Source organism: Monodon monoceros, unplaced genomic scaffold (assembly GCF_005190385.1).
Source record: "Monodon monoceros isolate NGI ecotype Baffin Bay Population unplaced genomic scaffold, NGI_Narwhal_1 Super_Scaffold_1, whole genome shotgun sequence".
Classification (NCBI taxonomy): Eukaryota; Metazoa; Chordata; class Mammalia; order Artiodactyla; family Monodontidae; genus Monodon; species Monodon monoceros.
Window position 1 is genome coordinate 64543328 of NW_021703765.1, and position 23216 is coordinate 64566543.

The 23216-nt window shown below is 38.8% G+C and overlaps 1 protein-coding gene across 6 annotated transcripts in view; it reads right to left on the reverse strand.

The window, feature by feature from the left end:
* Positions 1–23216, reverse strand: part of MTMR3 (myotubularin related protein 3) — a 131940-nt gene that overhangs the window by 33520 nt on the left and 75204 nt on the right. For all 6 annotated transcript variants that reach the window (XR_003795277.1, XM_029233876.1, XM_029233852.1 and 3 more), the window contains exons 3-6: positions 15645–15730; positions 8660–8749; positions 8112–8228; positions 100–182 (exon numbers count right to left, since the gene is read on the reverse strand). Coding sequence is in view for 5 of the 6 variants with exons in the window: in XM_029233876.1 (XP_029089709.1) it covers positions 100–182; positions 8112–8228; positions 8660–8749; positions 15645–15647 (293 nt within the window). In the remaining variant the exon portion in view is untranslated. The remainder of the gene's footprint in view (positions 1–99; positions 183–8111; positions 8229–8659; positions 8750–15644; positions 15731–23216) is intronic.

Sequence of the window (23216 nt, forward strand, 5' to 3'; positions counted from 1 at the left end):
AGGCTGACCCTCAAAAGCTGTTTTTCTGTTATCAAATCATGAATCCATCCTTTAAGAAGTATTTCCCACACTAAACAATAGCATAAACTCATCACATACCTGATAATTTTGCAGTCTTTGCAAGTCAAATGAAGCTGAAATATATCTCGGCATTCAACACTTTCTATAAGCTGTAATGGAACCTGCAATTAAAAAAAGATGAAGTTCCCTTAGTCAAAAAGGTACTGACCCTGCAGTTCTTCAGTGTGTCCAACAAGAGTGATTAGAAAGTTCTGCAGGAAAAAGAAGCAGAGAACTGCATATCCATCTAAATCAATAGCACTCAAGTGATTTCCTGGGTGATTTAGGGTTTCCCTTTCTCAATCTCTAATCAGTGCCCTCAAGTCATGTCATAGCACAAAGCTAACTAATAAAGAGGAGGCACCACATCTGGAAGAACAGGGAAATACGCCATCTTTCTGGCAACAAACTTTCAAACTCATCTCTCAAAGTACTACTTTACAAGGTTAGAGCTTGCTGTGATTTGTGATGACACAGAAGCTAAAGGGAACCAGAACAGTTATCCTGTCTTGTTGACAGAAAAGAGCTGCAGATCAAGAGGCTAGTGGGGCTACACTTGTCACTTGCCCCAAATGACAAGGTGGGCTTGTGGCTTTGTGTCAGCAAAGGAGAATCTTGAAAAAGACTGGAGGTCTAAACTGCCTGCAGGTTGCACAAAAAAGACAAGAGAGTAGACAGAGCTGCAGGTCAGGCTCTCTGCTCAGTAGACTAGGTAACGAGGAGAAGGGAGCAGGTCTCACAGTGGCCTAATTATCTAGGTCTAATTTGCTGCAAAAGACAAGCTGAGGGGACTTCCCTGGTGGCACAGTGGTTAAGAATCCGCCTGCCAATGCAGGGGACACAGGTTCAAGCCATGGTCCAGGAAGATCCCACATGCCACAGAGCAACTAAGCCCATGCACCACAACTACTGAGCCTGCACTCTAGAGCCCATGAACGACAACTCCTGAACCAGCATGCCACAACTACTGAAGCTCGTGTGCCTAGAGCCCGTGCTCTGCAACAAGAGAAGTCACCGCAATGAGAAGCCCATGCACTGCAACGAAGAGTAGCCCCCGCTCTCCACGACTTGAGAAGAGAAAGCCCACGTGCAGTGACGAAGACCCAAAGCAGCCAAAAAAAAAAAAAGACAAGCTGAGGAGCCCTGTCTGCCAAGTGGGGCTCAAGGTATGAGTAAGCTGGGATGGTTCTTTCCCTGCCAATCTGGTCAGCAGACTACTGAACACAGGATAAGTATGACAGTGGAGAGGGATCAAAGAAGGCAGGCAGACAGGAGGGAAAGCATCTGAATAGGGTGACAAATCCTTAAGCGGTTGTTAGAATCCTCCCTCTGTCCCTCATCTTATCCTGGTTCAACCCCTGGCTTCAAAAAACAATTTCCAAAACTTCTAAAGAGAGCCTGGTAAAAATAATAGTAGATATTCTCACTCATTGGAAAAGGGTCTTTTTACACTGTATCAAGCCCAACCAAAATGTGGCTCTGGGAGTTGCAAGGAGCATTCCAACAATTCATGTTTTGCATGAGAAGGAGGCAGTCTCTTCCAACAGACAGAAACAGGAGAGTGCTGCCTGCACAGGGTGGCCCTCCTGTTAGCTGAACCAGTTTCAGAAACAGACTTCTGGCAAACGCTGCCCCACCATGCAGTTGCCAGAGTCAGCTGAGAACTCTCAGAACAAGGATGTGGAGATCAAAAAGAAGCCCAATGCCGGACATCTTAGACAAACAAACAAACTGGGGCAGGGATTAAAAAGGGGAAGAAAACAAAATAATATTACTCAGGTAATGGCTGGGAGTTCTACCTCAGGACTAGAGCCTTCTTTTTTTTTTTTTTTTTTTGTGGTATGCGGGCCTCTCACTGCTGTGGCCTCTCCCGTTGCGGAGCACAGGCTCCATACGTGCAGGCTCAGCGGCCATGGCTCACGGGCCCAGCCGCTAGGCGGCATGTGGGATCCTCCCGGACCGGGGCACGAACCCATGTCCCCTGCATTGGCAGGCGTACTCTCAACCACTGCGCCATCAGGGAGGCCCGAGCCTTCTTGATTAATCAATAAAATTCCCTTACACTTATAATAGGACCAGAAGTAAGAGAAAGACTAAGAATTCTTGCCTGTGTTCTGAGAAAAAAAGGAGCTTTGGCCCTCTGTTTTTGTTTAAGTCCTTAACCCCAAGGTGCTGTGAGAAACTGGAGTTGATGCAGCTAAAAATTCTTTCAAGACCTGTACGTCTAAGAAGGAAAAAAAAACCCAACAATGTATCAGTGGGGATAAATTGTGAAGAAGTAATAGGAGATTAAGAGATCAGAAGAGAACACTGATTTGTTCTCAGGCCAGTCCTCTGGGTATCCTATAACAGACTCATGTTGGGTTTCTTTGTTTTTAAACCTACAACCCCCTTCTCCCTCCCCCCCCCACAAAACAAACAAACAAACAAAAAAGAGCTGCCAGACTGGCAATTAAGAGGCCTGAGTTCTTATCTCAATTTTCTAAACTTTTACCAGCCAAAATGGTGCATGCTTCCTGACTTCCTTGGACAACCTTCCAACCTTCCTACATGACACAAGCCTTTGCTTTCTCAACCTCGGATGGTCACAACTTAGGAAGTCCCAGGAACAGGGAATGGGAAGAGTCTGGGGTAGAGTGAGAGTGAGCTTTACAAATCCACCTGCTCTCTCAGCAGTCACCCGCATCCCAGATCCCCTTCTATCACCTTTCCTTATAGCTAGAAAACTTGAAAACCAACTAACGCTATTAGCAGCTGCTGGAGGGAGGGGACCAGTCTGTGCTATTTTGCTACAAAGAACAGGTAAGTTTACATCCCTACTATTGGACTAGAGCCCAAGAGCCTATGTCCAGACTTCCAAAATACAAATATGCAACACCTCAGAGCATGCAAAACACATGCTACCTAAATGCTTTCAATATACAAATTTTCATGTATTTTAACACTGCAAATTTAAGGAATAAGGATAAAAATGTTGGTTGCTAGTATACAGATACTAGCAAGTCACCAGAAACAACCATGTGTACTCAAGTCATAGACACAGAAAACAGATTTTAATAATCATGCAAATTGTCACATGCAAGGAAGTTTAATATGCAGCAAGAACAAGGACCTAAAAGGGAAATACCTGATTTTATATCAAATGAGTATCTCCCTTTTTTCTTCCCCTTTCACCTCAATGTTACTCTTCAATGCACCCCTGCCCCCAGACTGCTTCCTCTTCTAAAAAGCCAGAGATAGGCTTCTTTTCCTCTTCATACATCCAACGAAAACATAAGGTTCTCTACTTTTTTAAAGGCAAGTCCACTGATTTACGTTTCTCAACTTTCATCACATATTAGGAGGCTCTCTTACCATTTCCGTAACTAGATATACCCAATATTCAACCTCATAACAAAGAATTACAGACACAAGAGCCAGACCATTTTATAGCCCAGGAAGGTTAAGCCACTACACTAAAGCTAGCGGCAAGTCAGGACAAGAATCCATGGCTGTCCTCTAGCTCAGGGTCCTTCCATTACATATGGTACTCCTTTCTTTCTTCCTCTAAGATGCCCTTCCCTTCTGTGTGAGCTCTACTTTAGTTTTTCTTTCACAATTAAGTAGTAGCCTCTTTACCAGGGATCTTCAAGAGGAAAACAGAATGTAAACCAAGATTCCTTAGAGGCAATTCAAAGAAATCTAAAGTCACATTCAAATCCTCTCTTACCCACTGATTCAGTGTTTTGTAGCAACTCATTTTCTTTTTGCTCCTTTCTCCTCTGCCTTCTACCTGCCAGGCAATTCTATCTCCCATTACAGTGCTTTTCCTCTTATAAAACCCACCAAACTCATGCTCAAAATACATCAAACACACTCAGTGCTGTTAATTCCTCAAAAGGTCAAAAGTTATATCATGTACACCAAAACTCATAAGAGCATCAATCCAAAAAAGCAGAAGAGTGGCAGTTTAAAAATTTAATAGACATGCACAAGTATAAAAGACCCACAGTACTGTCTCATTCCAGAGGGAATTTTATATCATCATATCCTACTATATTTACCATAATTCATTCTGGGTGGGTGGGGGTGTGTGTGTGAATTATTTTTTAAGCACCAGAATTTAAAAGTGGGATAATGTATACCTTTTAAAAACAAATGCCCTTTTTATAGCATGAATGGGAAGTACTAATCTTGCATACACATGTGAGGTAAAACTGGCAATAGCAGAGTAAAAAATAATGTAATGAGTCTTAACCTAAAATCTGTAACACACTGGAATATCTGGACTCTAACTCCTATGACTCAAAAACCAGTCAGAGGGGGCTTCCCTGGTGGTGCAGTGGTTGAGAGTCCGCCCGCCGATGCAGGGGACACGGGTCCGGGAAGATCCCACATGCCGCGGAGCAGCTAGGCCCGTGAGCCATGGCCGCTGAGCCTGCGCGTCCGGAGCCTGTGCTCCGCAACGGGAGAGGCCACAACAGTGAGAGGCCCGTGTGCCGCAAAAAAAAAAAAACAAAAAAAAAAAACCAAAACTGTCAGAGGAAGAAGACTGTCACAGGTTAAAGACCCAAACTCTTCATTGCTCACCTGTGGTATTTACAAGATACTCTTCCAGCACTGGTTTCAGAAGCTATTCTGATTTATGAGTGCTAAGGCCAAAGTGCACTGTTAACAATAACCTCCTTTTTGATGCTTGGGGAATGAAGATTTTTGATATACAATAGTTAGGCAATGGAAAGAATCTAGGAAAATGCTAAGTAAAGTGTTTCCAAGTATACTTCCAGCTTGTTCCTAAGAAGCATTAACAGAGCAGTCTGGAAATGGAGTTTTAATGTCCTTTTAAATACTCACATTGACTTTACAAATTATTTCTGGTTGAAATTCAGTTTACATTTTTTGAAGGTCACAATTCCACCCGCTTATGTTTAAACTGTGTGGCTTTATCCCCACCCCACAAATTGTCCTCATATAGGAAACCACTAGAACTTTGTCTAATATGAAGGAAGGGACTCATGCAGAGATGACACACTTTGCTGATTTGCAAGGTGAGCATCTGACACTCAAAACCAGTTTGTTCCAAGCACAGGTGCAACAACCGCCTAGAATTCTCATGCTACTTACTGGGATTGCAGAAGCAGCAGATTGAGAGGCGGTCTATTGAATTACACAACAAGAATTGTTTAAAAATTTCATGAACTCCACTTGAACACTTACTTGTTTATAAATTAGTTGAACAAATTACCTGTACATATGTAAAAATATAGTTTGGGAAAAGCACAGAATAGGAGCAATTCATACCTTAAATGCTACAACTGAACTGTACTAGAGGTTCTTTACCCCAGAAACTGGAAACTTGATATCCAGTGAATGTGTGTGCATTAAAGTAATGATGTATCTCAGCGCTGCTGTGAAATTTACAGAGAATATATGATTATCAGGTAACTATTTAAAGCTTGACAGTAAGTCATTCTCTAAAGTGCTAAATGTGTTGATTCAAAAGCATACAAAATGATGTGTGTTGATTTAAAAGCATACAAAATGATGCAAACTGGAGCATGCCACAATATATACTGGCACATCTGGGTAATGGTAGATTTATGTTTGATTTAGATATAATAACCTTTAAGGGGGGGGGTCTCTTAATCTCACAGATTTTACTGAAATACTCATCTGCTGAGGGAGGACCCAGTGTAGGAGGAGCCATTGTTTCCTGGAGTAACCACAGGTTTTAGGAACCTTAGCACTAACTGCGATGTGATTAACGTACTTGTATGAAGAAGTCCTAGTCGCTCTCAACCTGAAATGTTTAAAGTCACTGCAACGCCAAAATACTTTTGCACAACAATTTTTCTGTGCAAAACCATTATCTTGGGCTTTTTAAAACGTGACATGCAGGCTCTATGCCTTAGAGGGTTATAATGCTAAATGGAAAGCACTTTTAGGTGAAGAAATGAGTCAAAAGTAAAAACAGGGGTAAGTTTTCTTAAGCACTGTATCTCAATCACAGTGGGGGACCAAGAATTCCAGTAAACAACCTACTCATACAGCTACTGTTAAGAGACAAGATGACACAGGCGTATTTACATAGAAGTATGTTTTAAAATGAACTTTAAACCTAAAGGGGGTTTAAAAATGGTCTAATATCAATTTCAAACCCCTATTAACTTCAATTCACTTTAGTATTTACTGAATACCATGGCACCAGTACACATGCTGGATTCTGAAGATACAAAGATGAATAAGCAAAAAATTACAGCATATCTGGTAAATGTTGTAAAGGTATGTTCAAGATACAGAAAAAGCCAGAAGAGAGGGTAATAAACTGTCAGGGAGGGAAGATTGAGAAAGGCTTCACAGAAGAATTTATCACCTGAACTGGGTTTTGACAGATGCAGAGAAGTTCCCTGGGTAGGAGAAAAGAGAACTCAGAGGTGTAAAGTATGTCTGAGATTCCAAGGAGGGTGGTTTTACCAATACAAAGGGAAGAAGGGGGAAAAGAGGGATACAGAAAAGCTGTCAGGGGCCAAGGATCATACCATGCTAAGTAATTTCATCTTAGAAGTAGTTAAGAAACACTGAAGGGCTTCAGGCTGGTGAATGACATGATCAAAGCCATGCTTTCTCTCCAACAGACCATATTCCCAAATAGATCTAAAAATAGTCTCTGAAATACTTCGCCATAAACCAAAAAGCTGAGAGACAGAGGACTGTATGGAAAAATGCAATAATATGAAACTAAATTATCTCCACATGCAATTTAATTACAATTTCATCAATTCTAGACATTTAAACACAGTTTAAACACAAAATTAAATTGGGCAATTCTACTAATTATTACTGTCATTATTTCCACAGTAACTGGTAGGAAACGCCTGGTTGCTGGAATGTTATAGGAGATTCAATCCTGTCCCCTCTTATCACGGCCACCCAATTCCAAATGGGCCCTTCTGAATACAGTGCTATATGGTAAGAAAGCACAACATGCCTCTTTCCTTGATGAATCCAGTGTGTATTTTTAGCTGATAGGCAGAAAACTAACATAACAGATATGATCATAGCCCAAATCTAGAAACCAGAAGGAATTCAGGCCACAATGATTCCTGGATATAAATGCTTAACTACAAAGAATAATAATAAATACTAAAATAATAAATGCCAACCACAAAGAAAATGTCAGCCATTTGAGTCTTGCCAAGGGAAAAATATGATGAAGGAATTGGGTAACTTCTGGATGGCTGAGTAAACTTTTTCTAAGAATCCCAAAATGAACCCCAAAACACACAATCTGAATGAAACTACAGTCCTGAGCTTTTACAAGATGTCATAATACACTTCTTTGTGCTAGAACCAAAGTGCAAAAAGCCACAATACGGTCCAGTGAGGAAGGAAGAAGGCATTCATTTGGTTGAAATACATGAACCTTCACATTTTTGTGGTGAAAGGCACATTTATTGAAAACTATTAATGATGGCAAGTGTGCTGGAAGAACCAGTTCACTGAGAATACCCTCATAATTGAAAAGGGTAAATGCACTCAAAAACTGAAAGCCTTCCTTCTCTTCAGCAATATATAGTCCATTATGCAAATACACATTGTACTTGACATCTATACTTAATACCACTAAGGAGCCATTAGAATAACTTCATCCTATAACAGAAGTCTGCACTGAGCTCAAAGTACAACTCAACATTTGACATTAAGGTCCAGGAAGTTCTCTCAACTGAGGCAGTCAGCAACTACTAAAAATTGAGGAATAAAAGCCTATATAGCCTTTGCACCCTTACAAAGCTTAATGGTACAACATTACCTACTGCAATTCATGCAGTGTTAGTAGACAATGGACACCTTAGCTGACAACTACATGTATCATTTTAAATCACGCACAAGAGTTGCTTGCTAACCTAGTGTCCCTGAGTGCTTAAATTACGTGAGAGAAAAGCAGAGCACACAAGGTTTTCAAACCAAACCCCATATAACACTCCTCTCTTTGAGAACAGTAACATGTTTTTTTTATTGAATGCTTCCTTTCTCCATCTACTTTAGTGGGAGAACAGCTGAGAAACACTTACGTTAACCAGAGACTCCTTGAACTTGATGTGAAGTCTGTAATTAGAAAGGGCAATGATGGCATCCTCAGCACGGCCCACATACTCTGTGCTTTCTCCATGAAGTTCAAGGAAAGGAACCTTCAAAATGGAAGAAGAAACCCTTCAGAGTTTTGAAGCAGTAAAGCAAAGTGTTCAAACACGGGTCAGGTGAATGGATGATAAACACTGTCACTCAAAAACACTACATAAATGGGTAAGGGACCTAAAGAGGATGGGTTTATACCCACAAGATTCAAGATTCATAAAACCTAGTTATTCATATTCTAAACTACAGAAGGAATGACACAGAGATGATCATCTCAGTGAATTCTCAGGAAAAAAAAAAGTCTTTCTAAAAGGAGAGATGTTTTCCAGCTTATATTTCTATTATGTGTATGGATCAGGAAAAAATATATTTTTCTAATACATATTTTCCTATACATAGTACATTACTTGAATCCATTAGCTCTGCTACATTGTTACTATGATGCTTAATACTTATTTCACAGTCAAAAGTGGCCTGAAATTACCTGAAGATTCTCATCCTCCCGGATCAGCTGCTTCCTGGGAAAGATCTGATTGGCCTGGATGCACTCAAGGCTGTGCCGAGTCTCTTCATCCTGGAAAAACCCAAATGTTTAAATAATTTCAAAGCTCCTACTCATCCATACTGGGTTTTTCTGCCATGTCTAGAAGCATAATAACAGTGAGAGTCCAGTGACCAAGGTGAACTGGCAGAAAGCTCAATGAAAAAATATTCACCCCCAAAAGTGTTCCATCTAATACATTAGGCGCCTTTAGATGGAGAACACACCAATGCCAAAAAAAAAGTCAAAGAAGTTAAGAACATTTCTATTAAGCACTAGTAAGTTCTTAGTATATTACTTTTAAGAGAAACCAAGATACAGTGGCTTTTTTCTCTTAAGTTATAACCTTTAATTCTTATTTTTGAAAGATACATTCTGTATTATATAAAAATGAAATGATGTGACTCCCGTCTGGAATTTGCTTCAAAATAATTGGAGAGGGAAGGGAATGGGGCATAAATGAAACAGAACTGTCCATGAGGGATAATTCATGCAACTTTTAAGTGAGAGTTCACTATACCACTGTGTCTACTTTGGTTATATGTGAACTTTCCATAACAGAAAGTTTTTTTCTTTTCAATGTAAACTTAAGAAGTGAATTCTCAAACTGAAAACATGTGTGAACCACTACCCCTAGCATAATCTGCTTTATATTACAAATTAGATTTATTACTATTAAGGCAATTTCAAAGAAGCAATAAATTATAATCTAAATGGCACGTGAATTGAACTAATTATAATTTATATTAAAAAGCAGCCTTTTACATTATGAATTTTTATGGTATAGGAAGACCAGGGGGAAAAAGCAATCTGGTGGAAAGTCTGACTTTAAATTATGATGGAATCTGTTTACACAGCAAATTTTACATAAGCAAAACCATATCATGTTAAACTGACAGCACCAGTAAGAAGTACAACCACTAGTTAGTGGACATTTCCACACATGCTACTTATCACACTTCTAACAATTTTTTAATCTCAAAGAAAGAAAAATCCTACCTATAAACAAACAATACTCAAGGTTTTTTGTTTGTTTTTGTCTGCATTGCTGCATGCGGGCTTTCTCTCTAGTTGAGGAGAGTGGGGGCTACTCTTTGTTGCGGTGCGCAGGCTTCTCATTGTGGTGGCTTCTCCTGTTGTGGAGCATGGGCTCTAGGCGCATGGGCTTCAGTAGTCATGGCACCCGGGCTCAGTAGTTGTGGCTCACGGGCTCTAGAGCACAGGCTCAGCAGTTGTGACACACAGGCTTAACTGCTCCACGGCATGTGGGATCTTCCCGGACCAGGGATCGAACCCATATCCCCTGCACTGGCAGGCGGATTTTTAACCACTGCTCCACCAGGGAAGTCCCCAAGGGTGATTTTTTAAAGAAATTTTATCACGAAATATGTCGACATTTGGAAGATCTGCATTACTCGTTATTTTCTCATTCCTCATTATTTTCAAAATGACCCATTCTTTTTTTTTTTTTTGCGGTACGCGGGCCTCTCACTGTTGTGGCCTCTCCCATTGTGGAGAACAGGCTCTGGACGCGCAGGCTCAGCGGCCATGGCTCATGGGCCCAGCCGCTCCGCGGCACGTGGGATCTTCCCGGACCGGGGCACGAACCCGTGTCCCCTGCATCGGCAGGTGGACTCTCAACCACTGCGCCAACAGGGAAGCCCCTAAATGACCTATTCTTGATGTTACAAAATTATGCATGGATAAAAGATTAATTTAAAGTGCAAGACAGACCTATGGTTTTAACATAATACAAAAAGTTCACTGATATGGCTTCAGATTCCACACTGCAACTAACCTTCAAAGAACTGATACTGGTCGGGGCTTCCCTGGTGGAGCAGTAGTAAAGAATCTGCCTGCCAAGGCAGGGGACACAGGTTCAAGCCCTGGTCCGGGAAGATCCCACATGCCGTGGAGCAACTAAGCCCATGGGCCACAACTACTGAGCCTGCGCTCTAGAGCCGGCAAGCCACAGCTACTGAAGCCCGCACGACTAGAGCCGGTGCTCTGCAACAAGAGAAGCCACCGCGATGAGAAGCCCAGGCACTGCAACAAAGAGTAGCCCCCGCTCGCCACAACCAGAGAAAGCCCGTGCACAGCAAAGACCCAATGCAGCCAAAAATAAATAAATAAATTTATTTATTAAAAAGAACTGATACTTGTCAAGTTCTGATGCAGTATAAAAGAAGAATACACACAACTACCTGGAAAAACTATTAAAATACTCTTCCTCTTTCTAACTATGAATCTCTGTGAGGCTGGATTTACTTCATTTATTTAAAAAAAAACATACTGTAACAAATTGGATGGAGAAGTAGGTATGAGAATCCAGCTATCATCTATTAAGCCAAACATTTTTTAAAAAAAAACTGTAAAGGGCTTCCCTGGTGGCACAGTGGTTGAGAGTCCGCCTGCCGATTCAGGGGACACCTGAACACCTTTAATACCAATTAAAGCTGTTTAATCTGAAGTCAGGCTTTCTATAAAACCAGTCACCTAGTGATGAAACGAACAGCCATACAGAGACTTCAACAACACTCACTCACTCAGCTACTACCCATAAAACTGTATCTTTGCTACTCTAGCTGACTGGGCCCATTCCAACCCCTCTAAGGGGCCATTTTATCTTGAGGCACAGGTTTTATCTTGAGGCACAAACTTTTTAAAAGTTTGATACTTAAAATGTATAAAGAAATTAGCGGCTTCAAATTCTAAAAATAAAACTGTAACAACTTTATAAATGGTTCATAAAATGCTACCAAAAAATATAAAACTTGTCATATACTTAGCAGTCCTAGGGAAGTGACACTGCTAAGTATTCACCATGACTGTCAAGAAATCATAGCTGATAATCAAATAATTTCAAAAGCAAAAGTATAAAAATCTATTCAGTTATTTATAGCAATAAATAAATAAAAGTTTAATGAAGTTGGTATGTTTTAGTAAGGTTGATATGACATGGCTTGGAGCCTCAAGAAATATAATTACCTAGGGTGTACGAAGAATGACTCCACTTCTATAAATACCAAAATAACTTGTTATATGAAGAGTTTTGTGTCAATCTGTTCCATTTTATTCCTTTCCACTCACTTCCTCTGAGGTCAATGATTGGGTGAAGGAATAAGGGACATAGTCATATTTGAAAGGAACTCAATTTTTCTATAAATGTTACCTTTTTTTCTTTTAACCAATACTATTTCCATTCTTAAGATGTAGTTCTTGACTTAAAGAATACTGAGTATTTACACTCAGCACTAAAGAGAAAAGATATGAGAAAACTTGAATTTAGGAAGTTTTTCTCATAAACCAATAGGGGATAGGCAGGAAAAGCTATAAAATATGGGGGGGGGGCTTTTAAAAATTATTACATAAAAGTACACTGTAAACATGCTTTCTCAGCATCACATTAACTTTTTAAACTCACCTAAATATATAAGGCCTAAACTTTTATTCTCTTCAAGATCATTTGACACATCATTAATTCTTTAAGTGATTCCTGGACTAGATTTTTACTGACCTCTAAATAGCATAGAACTGAAATAATATAGCAGGCCTAAAAAACAACAACAACAAAAAAAAAACTAGAGAAGCCATTTATCAATTCATTCTTGCTGGCACATTTACTTGGGGGCTAATCCAGGCCAATGCATATAACCAAAGCAGTTACCAAAAACTGAAAATGGAACAAATGATTTTCAGCATAAGAGAATTGAGAATTTGGCAAACAAGATGAGCATAAAGAAATAATATTTCACAAATGAAATAAATGCTTTTTTTAATAAAACTGTCTCAGTTCACGTTACCTGTACGGCTTCTGGACTGATTTTCCCCCTTACACTGGATGGCCAAAAAGTTCGTTCGGATTTTCCCACAAGATCTTACAGAAAAATCCGAATGAACTTTATGGCCAACACAATACATAAAAATGCATTTAATCCCCAAGGATTAGGATAAACTATTCACAGACTTTCCAAGAAGAATGGTAAAAACATTACTTGGCTAAACATAAGCTGAATCAACTACCTAATTTATTACAGTTTCTGAGTTTCATATGTAAAAGGGAGGACAAACTTGAGATGGCTGATGGAGGAAGAGCTGGAAGGAGACAAAAGGCAAGGAAGGAAAAGTCTGGGGACTTCCCTGGTGGCACAGTGGTTAAGAATCCACCTGCCAATGCAGGGGACACTGGTTCAAACCCTGGTCCGGGAAGATCCCACATGCCGCGGAGCAACTAAGCCCGTGCGCCACAACTACTGAGCCTGCGCTCTAGAGCCCACAAGCCACAACTACTGAGCCTGCATGCCACAACTACTGAAGCCCACGTGCCTAGAGCCCATGCTCTGCAACAAGAGAAGCCAGCACAATGAGAAGCCCGCACACTGCAATGAAGAGTAGCCCCCGCTCACCGCAACTAGAGAAAGCCCGTGTGGAGCAACGAAGACCCAACACAGCCATAAATAAATAAATAAATGTACTAAAAAAAGAAAAAGAAAAAGTCTGTCAAGTGTTAGCCTGATAAGAGGCTTGAAAACAAATTTCTCCTAGGCTAGCTATAAGCAGTAGTTTATTAGTAGGAGAATGTATTCCACATGGTCGATTTCCTGCTATTGCTGAGGAACACCAGGCATTGTGGAATCTGGTGGTACTTAATCTCCACCAGCGCCATATATGGTCACCTATAAAATCTTGAAAAGGGATCAGTCACCACAGTTCCAGGCTAATTTCTGCTATTCACTAAACTATGCAGGTAAGAGACTTAAGTCTATACCTCAGAAGTCAACATTAGAGATAAATATTTAAAGAACATGGCGAGTAGAGGCTGACCAGTGGAAATGTCTATAAACTGAATTTATATACAGCCTTCCAGGATAAAAAAAAAAAACTATACTTATGAGTGAAATATCTGTAGGAACATTTGACAAATGTAAAAGTTAAAGTGACTGTCAGTCTGTCAATTTATCATTCTTAAGACTGGTATTAAAGGCGATCAAAAATAAATTTCCCTTGATATAATGTTTGTGATCTGTTTCAAAATAATACAAAGAGGTGTGGGTGAGGGAGTCAGAAGAAACAAGTGCGGCCATGAACTGACGATTATTGCAGCTGGTTGATGCATATATGAGGGTTCATCATACAATTCTCGATATGCACAGGCTTGAGATTTTCCATAATGAAACATGAAAACATCTTCCTAATACTTAATCTCCCGAAAAAACCTCAATCTCATTTAAGAACTTTTAAAAGTATGAGAATGTTACTCAAATTAGTATAGAAGTATACACTAAAAAAACAAAGAAAAACCAGTACTTCTGAATTCTCTTTACAAAAAATAAGGATTAAGGACACAGAACCAAAATTCTAAAACAAAAGAAAATATTAATTAATATTATTTAAATCAAATGATTCAACAACTTGCAAAATGATATGTAGCTAGTAAAAAATCATTAGGAATCCAATGAGTCAACGAGTGAAAAATGTTTAATTCATTTAGTGAAATAAGCAAAATAATTATGTTTTAATTCCAACTACATATCGACATAAACTAGTTAGAAAGGAACACAACCATGGGTTTTGGTGGAAGAGTTGTAAATAAGTACTTGTAAAAACTTGTTATAATGCTACTTTATGACAGATTTTTTAAAAAAGACCCATGGTCATATTGCTCGCCAAGTGCTGCACACAGAAGTATCTCCAGAGCACACCAGGAAGACCGTCTGCAGGGCACCAGAGACCCCAGCAGCACCAGAATGAAGACCACACCGTTGTAGCTATGTGGTACACAATGAAGGACAACCCCTCAGTACAGAACAGAGCTGCTTTCATAAGCCCACCATTTGCTACTCATTAGCATTGGCATACATACCATAAAATATTAGGCAAACACTTTTTCAATTCATTAAAAACTCGTGAAAACCAATAAAATCAGTGTTTGGGTATAGAATACATTAGAAAGTTGTTATGCCCATAAACTAAGAAAAAACTGGCAAAGATTTAAGATGAGAGCAGTTACCTTTGTCGTCGTTTTAATGACACTTCTATACAACTAGTTTTTCTGTTTTGTTTTAGTTTGTTTTTAATTTTGAAAAGCATTTTCCACCCATGTTCCTAATGAAGCTTGAAATTAACATGGCCTTTTCAATTCCTTTTTTGTGCACCAGCATGAGACAGAGTTTGGTTCTAGAAAACATCACCAAGATAGAAGCGGGACAATATTACAGAGGACCATTTCCTTTTTAAGCCTTGGAGCACGGTTTACATGTTCTCAGGATTGATAGAAATGTGGTTGGCTCATTGCTCCATCATCTCTGCCTGAACTGGGTCTTAAATGGCCCACAGTCACTGAAATACACTCATTTTAGTCAAAGACGTAGGTAGGTAGGTAGGGAGTGTGCAGAGCTACTTCATCTTCTCTGGGATAAAAATAATGCCTTAAAGAGACAGGACAGGAAAGACAGGGAATTGCTTCTATCCAGAAAGGTAAATTCATAAAGAATATGTGTATGACCATATAATTCTCCCACACACAACAAAACACACACATGCGCGCGTGCGCACGCGCGCACACACAAACACACACACAGAGAAAAACTTTTCATGATACCTTCTTTCCTAGAAAAGGAATAAGAACCCTGTAGTCCAAGAAACATGGGTTTTAGTCTTGACTCCATTTACTATCTTACTGAAAAGAGACAATATCTAACTCACAGGATTAAAGTTAATAGAAGCAAAACTGCTCTAAGACACTAGAATATTCTAAAATTATTACTACTAAGTAAACAATAAAAGAAAATAGACAAGAGAGTTCTGGGAAAGAAAAAGTGAAATGATTTCTCACAATAACAAAAATGGGTAACTGAACTTATTAGTATTCACTTAATTGTCAGGACAGAGTTCAAGTTCAATTTTCTTGTTATTTCTCTGTACTTACCATGACAGGAGGCCCAGATTAGGAGGAGAGATCCCCGTCCTTTCTTCCGTATCTTGGCAAGGCTTTTCTTTCCTTTATGCCTGGATCTTGAAAAAGAAAAAAAAAAAAAGGACATAATTGGCAATTCCCACACACACCCCCACCCCGTTTGGCCATACCCTAATTAAAGAAACTGCATATACAAGGAGCTAAAGACCTGACCAGTCAGCCAAGGAAAAGCTGAATATCACCCAGCCAATCCCCACTAGTCAAATCCAAACTCCTTAACTCCCTTGTGAAAATCCTCCTGGTCATAAACTATTTGAGCAAAAAAGTAGCAAATGCTCACGTTCTTAATGTTGATAGCAATACAAAAAATATTATAAACCTTAGATGAAAATAATAAAGCAATAACTAAAACTGACCTGCAAATGCAAAAACAACATTCTTGTAATATTACAGTATGTTTTTGTGGTTATCTGTAAATTCAAAGTGGATCTCCCCATCTGTGGGAACCAAACTGGCTTAGTAAAAAAATATGAAAAAACTGCCTTTTGCCCCAATATGCTGTGCTCACTGAAAAGTCACATAAACTGCACTAATACCTTTACCTGGTTTTCAGAAACAACTATAAGAGTGGGGGAGGAATACCTAACAAGAAACTCAAAGACAGGCTAGTAAGAACACTATCATCTCTAATAAGTAGCTTTTTTAAAAAAAAATACATTTCATGCAAAGCCAGCATTTCTAGTTCACTGAACTTCCATGAATATAGGATATTTTAGGCAGTCTGGGATTCAATATTCAAAGTAAACTCTTTGTGAGCAGTGAAAGTGAGGGAACAGAGGACATCAAAGAAGTAGCAGGGCCCAGAACATGTGGAGCCTTGTGCAGTTATGAACAAAGGAGTGACATGAGGTGACTTAAAGGATGGCTCTGGCTATAGGGCGGGAACAGACTAGATTGTTGGGGGAGCTGAGGGAGCATAGGAGGAAACAGGAAGACCTGTCAGAAGGAAATAATCACCATAGGAAGTAGTGATGGAAATGGTTGAGACACTGCTGGATTCTGGATATATTTTGAAATTACCACCCACAGGATTTGAGCTAATTCATTAAATAAAAGAAGTCACACTTTCTGGCTTCAGCATCTAGAAGCAAGGATTTCCCACTTACTGATGAGGGAAAACATTAAGAAAAATGGATTACCCACTCTGTGCAGAGGTACAGGAGGGGAAACAGGGAATCAAAGGTTCCATTTTAGACACATTATATTTGAGATGCCTATCAGATATCCCGTTGAAGACACCAAGTAAAAGCTGAACAAACTAGCCTGGAGATGGAGAAGATGGAAGCTAGAGATAGTAACATAAATGTGGGAGCCGTAACGGTGTGGATGGCATTAAAGCTAGTAAATTCCGGGGCAAGTACAGATGGAGAAACTAAGAGGACCAAGTGGTGGTTTGGGGTACTCCATTGTTCAGAGGCTAGAAGGATGAGGAAGAACCAAGTGGTTTAGTAACAAATCAAGTCAGAGTCATCATTCTTACCATTATTCAAACCTAAAACAAGTCTTTGTGATATAACCTAGCTCAAGAACAGAGATTAGCATAAAATTCTCATTTATTCATTCATTTCAATAAATAATTATTCAACATCTAGTATAACCCAAGCACTGCTCTAGATCTAGGGGAGACAACTATAACCAAAAAGTCATGGAGCTTAATTTTAATGCCTGGGACTTCGCTGGTGGTGCAGTGGTTGAGAGTCCACCTGCCATTGCAGGGGACACGGGTTCGATCCCTGGTCTGGGAAGCTCCCATGTGCCTTGGGGCAGCTGGGCCCTTGCACACCACAGCTGCTGAGACCATGCGCCTAGAGCCCGCACTTCGCGGCAAGAGAGACCACCACAGTGAGAAGCCCGCACACCGCGGTGCAGGGTGGCCCCTGCTCGCCGCAGCTGGAGGGGGCCCGCGCACACCAACGAAGACCCAATGCAGCCTAAATAAATAAATAAATAAATAAATAAAAGAATCTGCCTGCCAATGCAGGGGACACGGGTTCGATCCCTAGTCCGGGAAGATCCCACATGACGCGGAGCAACTAAGCCCATGCGCCACAACTACTGAGCCCACATGCTGCAACTACTGAAGCCTGCACGCCTAGAGCCTGTGCTCCGCAACAAGAGAAGCCACCACGATGAGAAGCCTGTGCACCACAAAAAGACTAGCGCCGCTCATCTCAACTAGAGAAAGCCCACACACAGCAACGAAGACCCAACGCAGCCAAAAATAAATTTAAAAAATGAAATAAAATAAAAATTTTACTGCCTGCCTTCCCCACTAGAAACAAATAGATATGTTTATATTAGGTAGCTGGTAAGTGTTACAAAGAAAATAAAGCAGGGTTTAGAGATGAGTAACAAAGAACTGCTGTTTTAGATGAGGTGGCAAGGGTATGTAAAGAGGCCACCTGTTGGAATTAATTAAAAAGGAAAGGAGGAAAGGCAAAGAAATTATTCCTGAGGGTATGAACTTATTAGAAAAAAATCTCTTAAAGATCACTTTAAAAAGAAACACCTACTGGATGAATTTTATTTTTAAACTGTCCTAATGTTGTGCAAAAGACATTTGTGTTTTAGAATTAAATGTCTAATGACAGTATCATATACATATTCGAACTGCTGTATTTTAAATAACTCAAATAGAAGTGGATTTGAAGTTTTTCAAAACATAACAAAGTGCAACTCCAGTGATGAAGAAATGAACATAAAAAAGGTGGTGGAACATGGAGAACTTGAAACCTTCACGCACTGCTGTAGAAAATGGTTTAGCAGTTCCTTTAAAATTCACCATATGAGTCATTAACTCCATTCCTGGGTATATACCCAAGAGAACTGAAAACATATCCACACAAAAACTTGTGTGTTAATGTTCGCAGCAGCATTTTTCATAATAGCCAAGAAGCAGAAACAACCCAAATGTCCATCAAATGATGAAAGAATAAAATGTGGTATATCCACACAATGGAATATTATCCAGCAATAAAAAAAGACTAAAATACTGATGACACATGATACAATACGGATGAACACTGAAAACATAATACTAACTGAAAGAAGCCAGGCACAAAATACCATATTGTACAATTTCATTTATATGAATTGCCCAGAATTTTAAATCTAGGTAGAGACAGAAAACAGATTAGTGGTGGTTTAGCACAACATACTAAAACTCCTGAACTGTATGCTTTTAAAGGGTAAGTTTTATGTGATGTGTAGGTGAGGAGTATGAATATAATCAAACTCTTCATGAAATACTAAAAATAATCTTACTGCAAAAAAGTTATGGAACTAACCCAGCAGCAACGAGCATTCTAAGCATGTAGACCATGGTATCTAAATATTAATTCTCACTTCAAAAGGAGCCAACAAAGCTCCTGAGAAATAGCCAATTACAGGTCTAGAACAGAAAATGTGTAAGTTGATCCTGGAACATTAAATTGGAAAGCAAGGAAACTATCAAAGACTACTAAGGGTATATCAAAAGGACTCCAGAGCCAATCTAAACAGAATTACTGGTGAAAATGGAGTAATTTGAGCAAAAATAAGCACTATGTATTGAATTTCAATATGTTTAATTATAAGTTCATAATATTTCTCTCTCTCCCTCTCATTGGTCACCACTGGAGGATGCTAAGTAAGCAACTTCTTATTTTTGAAACTGGTAAATAAAGGCAAAGAATTAGTATTTATCTTGCTTTTCCTATATAAACTGAACCTCTGTACAACCAAGTAGTTGATGGGGGTAGTATTTCACCTAATACACAAAAAAGGAAAGACACAAATAAGTATCATCATTTTACAACTGCTAATGAAATATAGGATGAACATAGATCTAGTCTAGAGAAACCTATAAAAATATAAAAATAACCCCAATTCTTTAAACTGCAAGACAGAAGAGATCAAAGGAACACTCAGATTAAAAAAGAGATGTAAGTGACATGTCAACCAACTGCAATATATGGACTTTGCTTGGATCCTAATTCAAAGTATAAAAATAATTTGAGACATTTAGGGAAATCTGCCCATATAATATTTGATGTTATTTATTAATTTTCCGTATAACTGACAATGTCACAGTGGTTAGGAGGTTTCTGTGGTTATGGCTTTTTAGAAGTTTCTTTTAGATATACAATTGAAATATGTACACATGAAGTAATATATCATGGAACAGACAGAATGAATAGGAGTATATATCTATGAAATGGGATGGGCCCATGAGTTGATAGCTTTTGAAGCCCAATGAGATAAGTAAATGGAGATTAACCTATTTTCTCTACTTTTATACATTTGAAATTTTCAAAAAGTTTTTTATTTTTTTGATGTGGACCATTCTTAAAGTCTTTATTGAATTTATTACAATATTGCTTCTGTTTTATGTTTTGGTTTTTTGGCCACGAGGCATGTGGGATCTTAGCTCCCCGACCAGGGATTGAACCCGGGCCCCCTGTACTGGGAGTGCAGAATCTTATTAGCCACTGGACCACCAGGGAAGTCCCTGATGTCTTCCATTTCTACACCAAATAAAGACTGTAAAATGGTGTGCTGCACTTTGGTCAATCAACAATTACCTGAGAACTAACTACGTGTCAAACACTATGACACTATGCTGGTTCCTGCACTAAGGAGCTCATATCCCAGTGTGGAAGACAGAAACAAATAATTATAATTACAAATTGTGCTCAATGTGATAAAGGAAACAAACAGGATGCTGAGACAGAGACTGAGAGGGTGGGGGTATGGGAGTCCTACTTTAGGTAAGGTGGTCAGAAAAGGCCTCTCTGTGCAGCAAGGCCAGTTTCTGGTACAGAAAACAACATGTGTTCCTGACAAGGAAAAGACTTTGGCATTTCTGAAGGATTAAAAAGAGGAAGCCGGTATAGCTAAAATGTACTGAGTCAGAAAGAAGAGTGGCCCAACTTGAAGATGGAGAAATGTACAAGAGGATAATGTAGATAGTAAGGAGTATAAATTATATTCCAAGGGCAACAGATTATATTCCAAGTGTCAAAAATTCATTGACAGATTTTAAACAGCCGAGTGATATGATTTGATTTTAAAATAATTCTGATTACTGTGTGGTGAATGGATTAGAGAACAAAAAGAACAAAGAGAATCAGGAGACAATTACAGGGAGGAAAATGGTGGCTTGATTTAGAATGGAGGCAGTGCAGATGGAATAAAAGCATAAGGATATAAGTTATTTTAGAGTATAACTGACAGTAATAGGTAAAGGCCTAGATGTGGGGGCTAAGGAAGATTAAAGAATTTATGGTGCAAGAGGGGAGATAAGAAAACAGATAACATAGTTCAAAATAAGAGGTGCTGCTTTAAACATCTGAGGAAAGGTAAACTTTCTATAGGAATTCCAAGTTCATAAGAAAAAGCCAAGATCATGGGTAACTCTGCAACCAATATGAATCACGAAGCTGCTGGAGGTCCTTATAATATTAATACTACAAAGAGCAGATATAGCCAATCATTAAAAAATAGTCAATAACTGACTTGCAAAACTTGCGTTCCAGAATGGTAATTACACTAGCACCAAAAGGAAGAAACTGAGTCATTACTGTTAGCCTAAGAGAAGTAGTTTAACACTTTTTAATTTTTTAGTTGTAATAGTAATGCATGCTGCTTCTAAGAAAATTTAAAATACAGGTGTAAAAAGTAAGCAACTGTCCCCAGATACTGCTTCTGGGAGTGTAAAATGGTTCAGCCTCCTTGGAAAACAGCCTAGCAGTTCCTCAAACGATTAAACATAGAGCTACCACCTGACCCAGCAATTCCACTCCTAAAGAGAATAGAATTTTGTCTAAGAGACAAAGACATATCTACAGAAAAACTCATATACACATGTTTATAGCAGCATTATTCAAGATAGTCAAAAGACAGAAACAACCCAAATGTCCACTGACAGATGAATGGATAAACAAAATGTTGTATATCCCAAAATGGAGTATTAATCAGCCAATTAAAAGGAACAAAGTACTGATACATGCTTCAATATAGTTGAACCTTGAATACATTATACCAAGTAAAAGAAGCCGGTCACAAAAGTCCACATATCATACTTGACAGAAATGAAACAGGAAAATTAATAGAGATAGGAAGTGGATTAGTAGCTGCTTAGATCTGGGAGAGGTGGAAGGTAAGGGGGGGGTGATAGCTAAAGGGTATGGAGAGCTTCTTTCTGAAGTAATAAAATGTTCTAAAATTGACTGCAGTGATGGTTGCACAGCACAATGAATATACTGAGCCACTGAACTGTATACGTTAATGGGTCAAATGTATAGTATAATATATGAATTATATCTCAAATCTGTTATTTTTTAAGTAAATAAGTAGAACTTCCATTCTCGTTCTTTGCTGCCCTTCACTTCAACTACACGTAATAACAACTACTGTTAATATTTTATAATTCTGTCCAGGACACTTCTTTATTCATATACAAAGACATACATAATCTACCCCCGAAAAATGAGGGGGGAGGATCATACTGTATTCATTGTTCTGCACATTTTCCCTCAATGTACCAAATCCTTCCTGTGTCACTACATACTTTCAACATGGCAGTTCAGTATTCCATTATATTCCGATACACCATAACCTACTAATTCATCAATTACTGAGACATTTAGGTTATTTTCACTTTTCTATTACAATCAAAATAGCCACAATAACCATCCTTGCCCATATCTCTGCACAAGTCACTATTTCTGCAGCCCTGATTCTTAAAAATAAATTTACTAGGTGAAAAAGATACACACTTGGTGGGGGAGATCATTATTGCCAAAGACTACACATACTAATTCCATTTATGAAACTATAATTCACTAACTCAGTTATCAACTTGGTAGAAGTTCTAATGTTCTGTAATTTGAAAGGTTAAAATAAAAATACGCATAAGCATTATTTGTATTAATCCAGAAACATGTTTGTACATGTACAGAAAAATGATATAATGATTGTTAACAATGGTTACCACTCTAAGGAAGAAAGTGGGAATAGGGACTTTGTTTTTACACTTTTAGAATTACTTTACCCTTGTAATTAGAAAAATAAACTTTTCTACAAAGACATTTTTAAAAAGGAAGTTCAAAGTAATATTACATAAAAGCTTTTCACTTGACCTAAGACAGAGTGTGAAGATAAAGCCATCAAAAAAAATAATCAGGGATGTAAACCAATGGTTCTGAGGGCAGAAGAGACAGGAGTCCTGAGTCTGCCATTCACTAAACTCTATGACCTTTGGGACCTTTAAGGCAAGTCATGCTACTTCTTTACCCCTTACTACTTCAATATATACTTTATAAGAACAAAATTAATCTCTTATATAACCACAGAACTAGTTTTCAAAATTCAGGAAACTTGACACTGATATAGTACTTTAGTCTACTTTTTATATTCCAATTTGGTCAACCAATTACATTCTTTACAGAGATTTCCTCCCCCCTCTATAAAAGGATCCAGTCTAGGATCACATTGGATCTAGCTGTCATCTCTCTTTAGTCTTTTAATTTGGAACCCACATTA